The 13930-nt window shown below is 29.6% G+C and overlaps 1 protein-coding gene across 1 annotated transcript in view; it reads right to left on the bottom strand.

The window, feature by feature from the left end:
* Positions 1-1257: 1257 nt before the first annotated feature.
* LOC135132328 (protein sister of odd and bowel-like) overlaps positions 1258-13930 on the bottom strand; it is a 30281-nt gene continuing 17608 nt past the window's right edge. The window contains exon 2 of the mRNA XM_064060389.1: positions 1258-1702. Within this exon, the coding sequence (XP_063916459.1) occupies positions 1351-1702 (352 nt within the window). The 3' untranslated portion in view covers positions 1258-1350. The remainder of the gene's footprint in view (positions 1703-13930) is intronic.

Below are 13930 nucleotides of genomic sequence, written 5' to 3'. Positions count from 1 at the left end.
ATTTTTTCAATAAATATCTATGCAACTTCTTATACTTAGAAAAGAATTTTCCGCTCTGTTTTGATTTAGCCAATATATTTTAACAAAATATTGTGAAACACTTACCTCTGATTTAGTTGTTAACTTAAGTGAGTGCTGACTACTTTTACAATTATTAAAATTCTCTGTGAATGCAAAAAAAAGAGAAAACCAATTAATACATAGTAATACAGATTCACTATTGTTATTATCAATGTTTGATTGTATTGAATATGAAATGATCATGCTAAAAAAATATATTAATTAGCTGATTAATTTTTAAAATGATATAAGTCTAGTAAAAATTTGTATTCTCCTTTTTACATTTGATTCGATTTGTTATTACTATCTTGATTAAAATGCATCTAAAAATGAATGAGAACATTTATAATATTTGTATTTTTTGAATGATTTTGGTATTAGAATTAAGTACATAAAAAACAGTAGGCAAATATTATATTGATTAATTATCCACCTTTAAGTAATCAGATTTTGCATATAAGTCCTTATACGAAACGTTTTGCATTGATAAAATTATAAAAATTTAGTTCTTAATTTTAAATAAAAGAGATGCATTTTAATTCAAAATCAAAATTACCTAGAGGGAACGGGATGTAGTGGATCACAGTGCATTCCATTGTAATAATGATACAAGTAAGTAAGTACTGCACTCATAATATTGAAACCATAACGTTGTTCCTTCCGTTGTATTTAAGAAACACGAGCTACAAATTTTGTTCTTTCCTCTCTTCATCATACAAATGGATCTTGCAACAAATTATCGATAGTGTTATAGTCATAATTCGATTTTTTGAAGAGTTACAAATAAATAGTTATGTATTCGTATACGGGTACGATCTCTATCAGTTAGCCGCCTCGTTATATATCATGTCCTAAGTACTTCTAATGGCCAATGCGTCCGTATAAATTATATTTGTGCAAAGTACGAACACAACCAATAAATTGTGAACAGGGCTCGAGTTTATGCGGTTTGTTTGGCGTAGGAAATATCATACGCTTTCTGTGATATATTTTATAGTGACGTGTGTTTCACATTGTGGAGATTTATGGAATGGGTTTGCGATATATTATGGAAATTAACTGACGAGAGTCTTGTATGGCCAAGATATACTCACTGGTCACTGGTGTGATATCCGGTATCTTATTTATTCATTCGACAAATTTCGGAAGATATTTATCAGCAACTAAGCCATCGCCACTCCTACGAAAAGACCACTATCATCGTCAAGAATTTTATTACAAGCTAAATTAATTTACAGAACAATATTTACAACAAATAAAACACAACAATCAAGAACTACCCCGCCCTTGTCACTTTTTGTCCTTGCTCATAATCGAGTCTATACTGAAGTTTTGATGGGTGACATTAGTCATGGTCGCTGCAGAGCTCGTGCCCAGATTATGGGTCAAGCTATGCCTCCTCAGATCACAGTTCCTTCGAAACACCTTCCCACAAGCCGAACAGTTGTAAGGTTTGATGTCCGTGTGAGTGAGCAGATGTGTCTTCAGATTCGAACGTTGATTGAATGACCTGCTGCAGACAGGACATTTGTGTGGGGACTCTTCCATGTGGAGGATTTTATGGACAGCTAATGTTCGAGACTGACAAAAGCCTTTACCACATTCCGTACATTTGAAGGGTTTTTCTTTACTATGAATATACCTAGAAAGAAAAATCTTATTAAAATACGAACTTGTCAAATGTACAGGAACAAAAAAATATTGTGTATTTGGTTTTTAAATTTACTACACACATTATGGGGAAATTAAAATCTTACAAAATATTGATACAAGTAATTGCAATAATGTTTTTCACGGTTAAAAATTAGTCTTTCGCTTAGTTAAAAGTGTGCTAATGTCTGTTTCGTGTAAAAATATAACAGGTTAAACTTTGTTTATTTTCAGTTTCAGAATAAATCCAAAACCTACTGCGGCTGTTTGCTGGTTTTTGGTATTAAACAAGTTATTGTAAAAGAATAAAAATAATTAGGTGCGTTTTTGATCCTGATTCAGACATCACAAAGACTATAGTTCTTTTGAGAAAGTAAATATAAATGGGTCGCTAGAAATGAGATGGTCGAGATGTCAGTTTTTGTAAAACTTGGCGCTCGAAATGTACTCATGATTTTTCTACATATACCTAGGTAAGAAATTAATTACTAAAAATTAGAAGAAAAAAATGTTTGATAGTAATTTCAGCGATTTCAAGACTTTTTCAAACCTTGTAACTTCTGAGTTATGCAAAACATAATTTATTGTCAGAAAAATCTGTCAAATTTATTCTTTCTTTTGAGGTTGTCTGCTTTTATGTGTTGCGTTTTCACTTCCTGAAGATAAATCAGTGATGTATATTATTCTAACAGGTATAGAATGATTGTCGTAAAATTGTAAAACACTAATTGAATTTTGTTGTTTATTTATGGTTTAACAATGTGTCCACAGTTTGAACCTCACGCATATAGATTATCGTAAATAAAATAAATTGTTTGTTGATGTAGATTTTATCATAAGAGGCACTTTTGGGAATTTAATAAGATTCTAACCCCGATCTTGGAATTACAAAATATCGTGGAAGATTCATGTATTCACCGTCTACAAAAATTTAATAGTGTGATTTCAAAAAATTGTTGAGTACATGTTTATCCAAAAATATGGCCTGAGGTTCAATGAGTAGTATTGGCAATACATTTTCTGGACTTAAAAAGACAGTAAAAAATGAATAAAGAAATTTATTTTCTGATGAGATGAACTCAACAACAAGTGATCTAATTTTCCAATTTCCCCGCAAAAAAATATGACATCAAAAAATTTAATCAGTTTCATTTTAAACATGCAATTTGTTCTGAGAATGTTCATTGATCATGAGTGTTTAATGATCCACTTTTATTTTATTTAAACATATGTGTCAGGGCTTGTTTGAAATTGTTGGTAAAACACTAACATTGATTTAGTGATTACAGAATATTAACAGTCAGGTGTTTAACAACTTTGTTGTGTAACTCATGTAAAATGTTTAATCCACTTTTATTGTTAATTTTGTTCACATGGCTGATTGCAACAATTTAACAAGAAATTATTAAATCAAGTCACTAGGTAATATAAATAAACTTATGAATAAACTTTAGTAAATACTTCTACTCTAATCAGATAAAGATAGAAACACAACGTTAGACAAAATTATGGAACCGGTTAAATATCTCGAAAACCCTTTATTGCAACCATATCTGAAATTTTGCATTGCCTTTACACAATTTAAGTACTAAGTATGATCATAATATATCATTGTCTGTTAAATTGTTCTCTTTACTAGTTCCTCAGATTTAACACCAGTGTCGTTTTTTAAAGGCAATAAATAATGTATTATACTCGTTGAAATTAATTTTTGTAGAATACAAAATTCGCTCTCATTATCAACAACCCAATTTCATGTTGTTATCAGAGTTGGTATGACATGTATTTCTGCACAATATACTACATATGCTTAATGCTACTGTATATACGAGACACTCTTTTAGACGTTCTTGCGCTACATCACCTGCGAATGTCGGGAAAATTCTAGTAACTCTAAAAAGACTTGAAGATTATCCACAAATAATAATAGTTTTCTTCACAATAATTTATACTAATGGTGAAAATTTTTACTAGAGAAAATACGCAGTCAGTTGTGTCGAATGACAGACGTTGTGAATGTTTACGTTTACGGACCCGTAGGACAACTGAAACTGTAGAGAAGGTGCCGAAAAATCCTAGAGGTTACACTACAACACCTATAGCTCATGGAGTAGGCGTCAGAATGTGGAAGTTGACACAAATCTTTTCCTTTCCAAAATCAGTGATGTGTGATTAAAGTGTAGTCCAAACTGTCAGTTTTACAAATTTTAAATACCGAGAATGGGCCAAGAAACTGATTCATAGCTCGAATTTAACGGTTTCTTCGCTTTTAAATGAAAAACAGAACTTAAAACTAACATTTTTCACGGTTCAGACCACCAAAGTTGTAACAGAACGTCGAAATCGACATAAAGCATGCCTTTTTTGAAATCTGCGATCTTTTAATAACGAGTTTTGATTTAAAAAAAAATTGAGGGGACCAGTGAGAATGTAAAACTTTAATTAAAGATCTGTATAAATCCGACTATCGTACGCGGTACAAACGTAAACAAATCACATGACATTTCATGACTAGGTACCATAAATATATACAAAAGTATACAGTGGACATCCGCAATATAAAACAATGAAAACCTAACATCCATATTAAGTATAACCATGATGTGGTTTTATTTATTTGCTAATCTTATTAATACAATATACAGTAAGCGTAGTCGCCACGGTGTTGTCACATCTGATTACAAGTATCTAACTTGCATTCGCCTAAAGGAAAATGTGAAACTAAATCTAAAACACGGTTGTCAGTTCTAGTGGAATAAACAAATTACACTAGTTGCTTGATATGGCAACAAACTAAGAATAAAATAAATGTTGATATAAGATTTGTTATTCATTTTTGGTAAGCATACATAAGCCATAAGCTCAGATGGCGTTTATTAGAAGTTAGAACCTCGTGATAATTTTTATTTTATAACTATTTCGTATAAAGGATTTAATTTTTTTACTTCAGCTTTACTATTTTACTGCTTTAATATTTTCTCAATGTCTGCCGTCTGTGTATTTGTCTGTCTGAATATCTATCTGCCTGTTTGTCGTCTGTGTAATTTTTTTTACACAGACAATCTCTACAACTATTGGACCAATTGTCCTCAAATTTGATATGTATTTTAAAAGTATAGTTTGAATGGTAAAATGCAACCCAAAATTTTGTCTAATCATCCCCACCAACAATTTGATGACGTCCCGGAAAAATGTTTTTTAGTAAAGCCTATTTAAATTTTATAAAATAATATACTCCTGCACTGTGTTTATGAATCTACTGTGATTTTGTTTACTATTTGCATATTTTTTCTTGTTCTTCAGGCACATAATACGAATCTCCATAATAAGGAAAGTCGGCTTCGAAGATGTGAGGTCTGTGTATTCATGCCGGCAAATAGCAACTTTTTTTTATTGTTCAAATCAAGAATAGTTCACCCTTTCGTTTATTTGCCCGAAAATTTCAGAATGCAGGGTTGTTATAATTAGTATTGTATACTGGATCTCATTACGTGAACTTGCTAAAATATTGATGACCTTATTATAAAATTTTGTTATCAAAAACTCACTTGAAACATACGCATAACATCCTTTTTTACTTGTAGTTTAAGAGTCTATAGCTTCATTTTAACTTATAGGAGCTATCATAAAAAAATTAAATTAGTAAAATAAAAATCTTTCGAACAATTTGCATTTATTCGATAGTATTTCAGGAGCCAGGGAAGTTCTGTCCAAATTACCTTAGACCAATTTTATTTATTATGTTCCCGTGGTATCAGGGCTATACTGTAAAATAAAACTAATTGCACTTTAGTATACCAAGAATAAATCAAATTTCATGCGAAAGAACGAACTGATCGGAAGATTGCAACAAATTATCGAATCTTTTATAAAAAAATTAATATCCTAGTTTTGTTCACCAATATAATATTTTAAAATACAATCTTACAACATGATATATAAATTTTTAAAAACATTCCCTACCACTAAGTACTTTATCTGATTCATGGATGAAGAGCATCATTGAGCATCATTATTAATTAGCAGTACGTTCTAAAACACAGAGTTTATTAGAATTGGAAATTATTTCAGAATAAATAAAATCTAAATTCTGTAATCACCTAGATAATTTATTAATTAAAAAGAACTATTGATTTCTTGAGTCACTCTGTATAAGCAATATGAATGCATTAATAACCACAAGTCCCTACAAACCCATAATATTTTACACATATTGGATATGGTATATTCGGCAATCTTTTGAGATGACGTCATCAAATTTATTGAAGGGACAAAATTAATTAATTTTGATTAACGTTCTAGCATGCTTACATTAACCTTAAAACGTTCGTAAGATTTCAAAACATTCAGTTCTGGAGTTTCAAAGTTAAATTGTAATTAACTCTGAAACTCCAGTTTTGTTTTTTTTTGCAAAAAACAGAAATGTAGAAGTCTGTTATCAAAGTATCATAAAATTTAGTGACGTCATCACATTGCTGGTTGGAATGATTAGAAAAATTTTGGTTATCATTTTATCGTCTACACGATATTTCTAAAGTACATGATGTAAATAAAATAAGACAACAATCGTCCACACAAACTGACAACAGATGACAGATGGAAATGGAACACTCATTTTTTCAAACTCTAGAGGTCCTGAAACGTCAAGAAAACATGAAAATAGCTATTCACAGGGTTATATTTTCAACTCAAACTTTTCAATTGATGATAATCTGAAATCTAAATGAAAATTCTATAAAAGAAAAATCCATGATTATCTTTGATCGTGTTTTTTATTGCTTTTGAAACCACGAGATAACTTAGTAATCCAGTTATTAGCTCAAAATTTTTTAGCTACTAAAGCGTGAAGATTTTGCCTGGTGATCTTTCATATACACTTATTAAAGTTACTGGTTTCTGGTGATGAACAAATTGAGATATGGATGGGGCATCAGGTAGACCGCTCTAGAAAAATATTGTTTGGAAATATTCATTTTAAAAAAAGGAACGTAAAATGTGAGTTTTTTGTTTTCACGTTAATTTCTTACATATATTTTAATAACTGTTCAATTGACAGGAATAATATTTCACTTTTTTGTTCAACATTGTTCAGATTTCGGTCTCATCACTCTTGTTTAAATCTCTGGATTCCTGGACTTTTCTTTAATAACTGTTTGTTGAAGAATGTTATAGAAAAAACTCCAAACCTCCTTTCACACATTTTCGTTTAAATTATAAAATATAAATAAATTTAATCAAAATTTCTCAACAAATCTTTAAGAGCCGCCTTCCAAATGTATTTAAGATTCACGCTTGAATAATAACATAATTCATCACTAGTGAAATAAATGTATCAGCATTTATTTACGAACTACTAAAGCGATAGAAGCATCCACTTTTAATGTTTTGTAATATTTATTACATCATGATATTGCAGTACTAACGTTTATCATATTTAACTAGATGGCAATACTGGTTAAGCTTGAATGCGGACAATAAAGTACAAAATTATGTGATTACCTCGCTGTACTTCGCACGGATTTACATTATCGCCACAAGTGTGTGGACATTCTTAAAACAAAATTTTCATGGAAATTTGATCCCTTAAGAAGTAAGACCGACCACAAAACACTACTTGTGTAACATTCAAATTATTTAGCAGTGAAAGTTACATGTGCAAACTCACGATCTGCAGAAACAATACCGTGTAAAAAATTACGGGAAAAACCTCAAGTCAAGAATGCCGTTTAAAAAAAAACAAAATGTTCCACTGACGTTTATAACCTGCATAAATTTGTTTGTTTCTTCACGTTAATGAACCATGACTTTAAATTTTGACTATACAGAAGTATCTAAGTTTTATTAAAGCAGCTGTCATCCAGCTCGTTCTTTTATTAGATATTCAAACCGAAATTATTATTACAGGGAATGACTGCGTAGCTGCTGGCACTAAACTAATTGTAATTTGTTCCTGTTCACTAGCATACGTAGGTATCTGAACTTTTTACAAAAACCCCGCAGCAGTAATATTCTTAATCTGAATATGATAGTCATCACGACACGTGTAAATCCCTTTATTAAAGTGCGTTTATTGTTGTTGCAACAATTTAGAAATAAAGTAAAACACAGCACAAATATTTTAACATTGAAATACTTATTTATTATTATTTTTTAAAATAATTTTTCACTTGAATGAAAATTGTTTTAAAATTCAGATTATTGGGAGTAAGAAATATATGAGAAAATTTTGTTGTGTTGAAATTAACCCAACAACCATTTGAAAGATTAGAATTGGCGGCGGAGTGCATACAGATACTGAAACTAATTAATATAGAACACCTGTCAAGCAATTATTTTTATCAATGCCTCTGTTAATATTTATATATTTAAGGATATAACCTACAATCCGTTTGCAGATTTTACCGCAATCTTGCTTATAGAACAATGTCAATAATACTTACTTTACGTATAACAAATTTTATCATGTTATTATTAGCGTTTACTTTTAGTATTAGCTCAAAAGCTTAATTAAATCTGGGCGATATACTGCCTATATTATCTTTTGTTCGAGCTAAACATGTTATTACTTTCATTATTTTCTTTGGATTCTTAAAAATTTTTACATTATTACCGAAATCTGAAACCGTATTCGTACTTCTTAGTTGAGTCATAAGGTAAAAAAAAACTTAATAAAGACAATAACCCATGTTTATGGCAAATAAAAATATGTTATAGAGCAAAATCTTTATAGTGATTGGAAACTTTTCTAAAATTCTACGGATTATACTAAACGAAATTATTATTAAAAATTGCATTATCCAGGTATTCTAACAAAACATATTTCAAGTATATAGTACACAAAAAAATTGTAGATTCATATATATAATATGAGATATTTTTGTCACAAACCGGATTTAAATGAGATTCAGGTTATTTCTCTTGGTTGACACGATGTATCTCCCAGATAATTTTTTTACTCAGCTGTAATCCAACACAAAAGAAATACTAAATATCGATAAATCATGAGTTAAAGAAAACCGCACAATTAAATTTTTTCCAAATAGAAAAATATATCTAATAATCTTGTATATTCAGAGGTATGAATGACGTCGCGTATTTTTTATTTTTTTCTGTAAAGTTTTATGTAAAAAATACTATTTTATTAAACATGTAGGAACAAATCCACAGCTAACAATAATTATATATTAGTATATGTAAATTATACCGAAGGGATAATCGTGTCTACATGCACATATGCTGTGGATTTGCGGATATTTGGGTCCAAGATAAGAGTACAACCGGGTACACATTACAGTTAATGTCAGTTTTGTTAGGTAACAAACAAAAGTATTACGTAAAAGATTTGATATTCATTCAAGATATGATGAAGTGGGGGATTACTCTATATCTACCGAACTGTTATTATTTACTGATGATTGTCAGCGTTTTGTATCCTGTTCAATTCATAATCTGCTAATATAATATTAAAACAAAATTAACGGCCTTTGCAGTTCTTGTGTGAATGATTAAATTTTGTATACGTATTTTAATATAGTCAAATATGATATGAAAAAAAATCACACTATTTACGTTTTAAGAAAACTGATTCTTTTAAGTAAGCTGTTAATTAATAGAAAAATTCGTCTCAGTTTTGGAAATATCAATTTTGAAAAAATTATCGCAGTTTCATGATCTGAAATTAAGATTTCAATCAAGTTTCCTGCAGTTATATTGTCCCTTGAAGGAAGTTTTTTGTTAAATATTATTTGCGTTTTTATAAATGTGAAAATAAATTCATTGTTTAGTTTTCGATAAAAATTTACTACCGTTTCTATATACATATTAGAAAAACGCCAGGTACTGTTTGTCTTCTCAATCATAATAGATTACTAATTCATACTAATGAAGAATGTTATTAGTTGTACCCGATAAAGAAAGAAGGGAAAACATTTTGGCGATGAAAATATCAAGCATTTACCTAAGTTCTTTTAATATGTGAAAAAGCATAGTCACTTTTTCAAAAAAAAAAATTTGTGTTGGCAGTAAAATTTTCTCTGTTAATTAATGAAAAAGTACTGTCATTGTAATATACCAAGTAATGTACTTACAAAAAAATAAAAAAAACTACTTCACTAGATGCAAAAAATGACTGGGATTAAAAAATAACTAAGAAAATGTAGGAAACACAGTGCATATTTAAAGAGTAAACAGAATTTGATAAAAAGAGTGACTTTAAATTCTATAATTTTTTTTTTTCAAATTTTCGTCTTTACGTTTTCTTGTTTAAATTCCACAAAAACTTTAAAGAGAACGATTTCAAGTTAGGGTCTAAATATATAGCTCTATGTGATTAGTTAAAATTTGACCTAAAAAAACCACTTAAAATACACTTACCTATGCAATTTATTTAGTTTACAATAAATACCCTGAATCAAAAAGTTTTTTAAGAAACACTTTAGTAGTAATATTTGTACTTATTTCACTATATAATATTGGAAATACATTAACTTTAAATTTATTCAGTGATTTGTTAAATTACCTTGAAAAAAAAATTATGTGCACAAGGTGATTTCCTTTAATCTGTGTTAACCAAATTTTCGAAGAAGCCCCATATGTGTGTGGATAAGCTTCAAAATTGGATGTTAATCATACGTGTTTTTTAGCTTAGGATAGGAATAAATAAAATTTCTTTGGTTAGTATGTTATCGGTTTCCATAAAAAGTTTCTTTAAATACGGTATAGGTAGTATCTAATATGTATATCAGTATAAATACTATATCAATATCTGTTTACATATTGCAATATCTCTGATTAAATTTGATGCATTCTCATATTCAAAATAGCCTGTTGCTAATTTCTTATTTATCTATTTAATTTCAAATATGATCGCTTAAATAAATCAATAAATAAAAAGTTGTACACTGATGCATGTGGACACAGAGCCACACAGAACTGTGGAGTGTTAGACAGAAGAACAACTTTTTACATAAAAGAAAAGTGTTGACAAGAATTGTTGCTATATAAAATACTTAACGTAAGGTTTATAAAACAAACAACCAATTTCTGTAACCACCTGCCTTAAAAATTAAACAAATAAAACTAAAATACTTTTGTTGTCGTTAGGTAGATGCTACAACCATAAAATAATATATTTACAACCCACAAAAAATTTAAATTTGGAAAGAAACAATGTCGTAAAATTTAAACAACAACAATAGTAAAGATTTTTATTACCTTTTTAATTTCCAGAATAATTCGAGCAAGGAGAAACAAATTTCTCGTTTTAGAAATGAAGGTTCTAAGTACAACATATTTCACAAATGCATTTAAAATAATTACAGAAGTTGGTGTCGTAATTACACACCGATAAGTAGAAGCAAATAAACGAAATTGTTTTTGCAAATAAGTACATGAAAATTGTTCAGTGTTGTGAAATTCTACATCCAACATAATAGGTAAAACCCACGCAAACGTAACGGATGAGATTAATAATAATCGAACAAAATATCAATGTAAAGGTCTCAGTTATAAATCATCCATTTAGCAAAGGTGAAGCAACTCGAACTGCATGAATAAAATTGAAATATCTTGGAAATGAAATTCATATTCACTATTCGTTATTTTCTAATATTACTTAGACCAGTTTAACGTATTGTCATTTCATATAAGGCAACTCTCTACCAGAAGTTGTTTGTTGAGAAAAATCGTCGAAATCTCTTGATATATGCTCACTGGCATACAACATCAACGAAAAGTGTGGGCCGCAAGGAATTAACTTATCCAAAGTGAATAGTTTAGTGAACGTAGAGAAAGAGAGAAAAACTAGGTATTCTCCTAGACGATTATAGTTAAATTTAAAATATTCCTTCAACAGTTCGATTACCGTCGATAAGCTCAGGTGTAAGATACATTTAATAGTCACTTAAATATCAAAGCTTATAGCAACCCGTCGGCAGTCGCATGTAAAACGATACAGACCCGTTCTGGTTCTTCGACACATAATAAAATTATTATCTGTTGTTCGCCATGGGAACCTTCGAAAATAATCAGGTGCGAAGATCAAATCGTTCCGAAATTTGTTTGTCTGGGGGTTTATGACGTTTGGAAAGGCAGACATTTAGTGAAGGACGAACTCATCCACGGAAAAAATAAAGAATACGAGTTTCTTGGATACCTTATTACTACAGAAGATACCTGCAAATAGGTATTTCATACTATTTGTTATTCAATGTCGTTTTGAATTAAACAGTGTTTGATACGATAATTACAATATCCGCAAGTGAAACTCGTGTTTTTATATTAATATTCGTAAGGACTACGAGCAATTAAAATTAGCAATATTTACTCTGTTTTAACCACGCCTTATTCTTCAACCAATCAGTTTCACCAAGAGGAATAAATTAATATGTAAATAAATTACAGTGATATATTATGACAGATAAAGAGATTCAACAGGTTAGCACTTGCTTAAAACAAAGATAACGTTAAAAACGTATGTTGTAAGTGCATTTTTTAAAGTAGATGCAGTTAACAACACTAGACGACAGATTTAAAGCTTCTTTGATAACGACGTTGACAAAAACGAATTCCAATCTAAAAACCGATTTTTTGATTGCGTAATTTGGTATAACACTTCAAAGGATATCATTTAAATCGTTTATATAAACCATTTCGTGTGTTCCGAACAAGACCGTCTGTATATGTTTAGTGTAATTCTTCTCCCACGTACAATTTTTCGGAACAGTGGTCATGAAAAACTGTCAAGGTCATTCAATTTAGTGCACTAGTTTGAAAAGCAATAAAAATTATGTCAAAATCCTGTTTTCACATTACCAGACCGTAGACTTTGGTGCAAAAGCTTCCTTATTAGTTGAGATATTGGAATGTGGTAAAAGCCGAATTTGGTCACAAGTTGAGTGCTCTGTCAAATTAAATTAAGGTTACGATGATTCTTGCTGCCATTCCCAAATTTAATTTTTTGAAAATGAACAACACACTTTTTTAAATAGCGAGATAATATGTCGTGTTTTTAAAATAGTAACATGTTACACATTTAACATCAATGCCAACATAAGGGTAGAATCAGTTGTGAAATATAATGTTTGTAATTTCTTTTCGTTTTTTGATTGTCGGATATTCAATCTCTGTCATATTTCTATATTTATATTTAGGTATATACTTATTTATAATTATATTTTTTCTTCAGATTTTTTTCTAGAGAGAAGTATTGTCAAGTCACAAATGTCTAATTTGTGTGGTCTGTAAATAACTAGACACACTATTATAGCATACTCTTTTTCTTGTTGTTTAACAACTTAACGTTATTTTTGACATTATTCATGGCGCAGTTTAAAAAAAAATCAGCTGTTAAATTGTATCCTTTATCTCAGAGATTAGATAACAAACTTCAAAATTTTGGCGGCATATTAATACCGACTGGATGATTACCTACAAGATGATAATTAGGATTTATTTATTCACCGGCTTCAAATGTTGAAGAGCTCATTAAAAAACAAGTCTTTAGTGAAAAATGATTTGTAGAATTTAAATTATTTGTGCTTCACACTTTAGAACTGCCTATGCAGAATCTGTCAAGAAATTAGTCCATACTATGTGAATATCATTTATGTTCTATTTCTGTAGAACTAGTGTTACATTATATGTATCAAAATCAATAAATGTACCATCAACAAAAACGTTTGCATAAATAAATTTTGTATAAATAATTAAACAGATCTGAATATTTAAAACCTACTTTTTTAAGGCTAACACTAAACAAGACTTGAGTAGTTTTAAGTTTATTACACATAGCTATTATTAGTATTACCTAATTAAGCGTGGACTTCTGACAGACTTTTACACTCTTATTTAAAAGCACATTTCAGAATGTTTTATTAATGTAGTAGTAGTCGGCGGATAATGTTATTGTTTATTGAAAAAAATTTGGGAAATCGTTGGCATATATTCGAAAAAACGTCCAAGAACCAAGCTTTGAGGAATACTTAAAAATGAACTTTATAAGAACATTTTACATTGAATTTTACAATTTGTTTTGTATTGGTTAAAAAGTACTTACTTTGCTGCCATTAAAATTCACATTATAAGAAGTTTTCTAAGAAAATCAATATGAGGGACTCACTGGAACGCCTTGGAAAGATTTATGAACCAATGATACCGTGTTCCCAGTGTCTAAACAGTTTACAAAAAATGTTGTTAGATTTACCTATTCGGTGTTTTTACC

This window comes from Zophobas morio, unplaced genomic scaffold (genome assembly GCF_036711695.1).
Source record: "Zophobas morio isolate AGI-343-1 ecotype UQ-CSIRO unplaced genomic scaffold, CSIRO_AGI_Zmor_V1 ptg000021l, whole genome shotgun sequence".
In the NCBI taxonomy this organism is placed as follows: Eukaryota; Metazoa; Arthropoda; class Insecta; order Coleoptera; family Tenebrionidae; genus Zophobas; species Zophobas morio.
The sequence above is the reverse complement of the archived record's forward strand: the minus strand, read 5'-3'. Positions and strand labels throughout refer to the sequence as shown.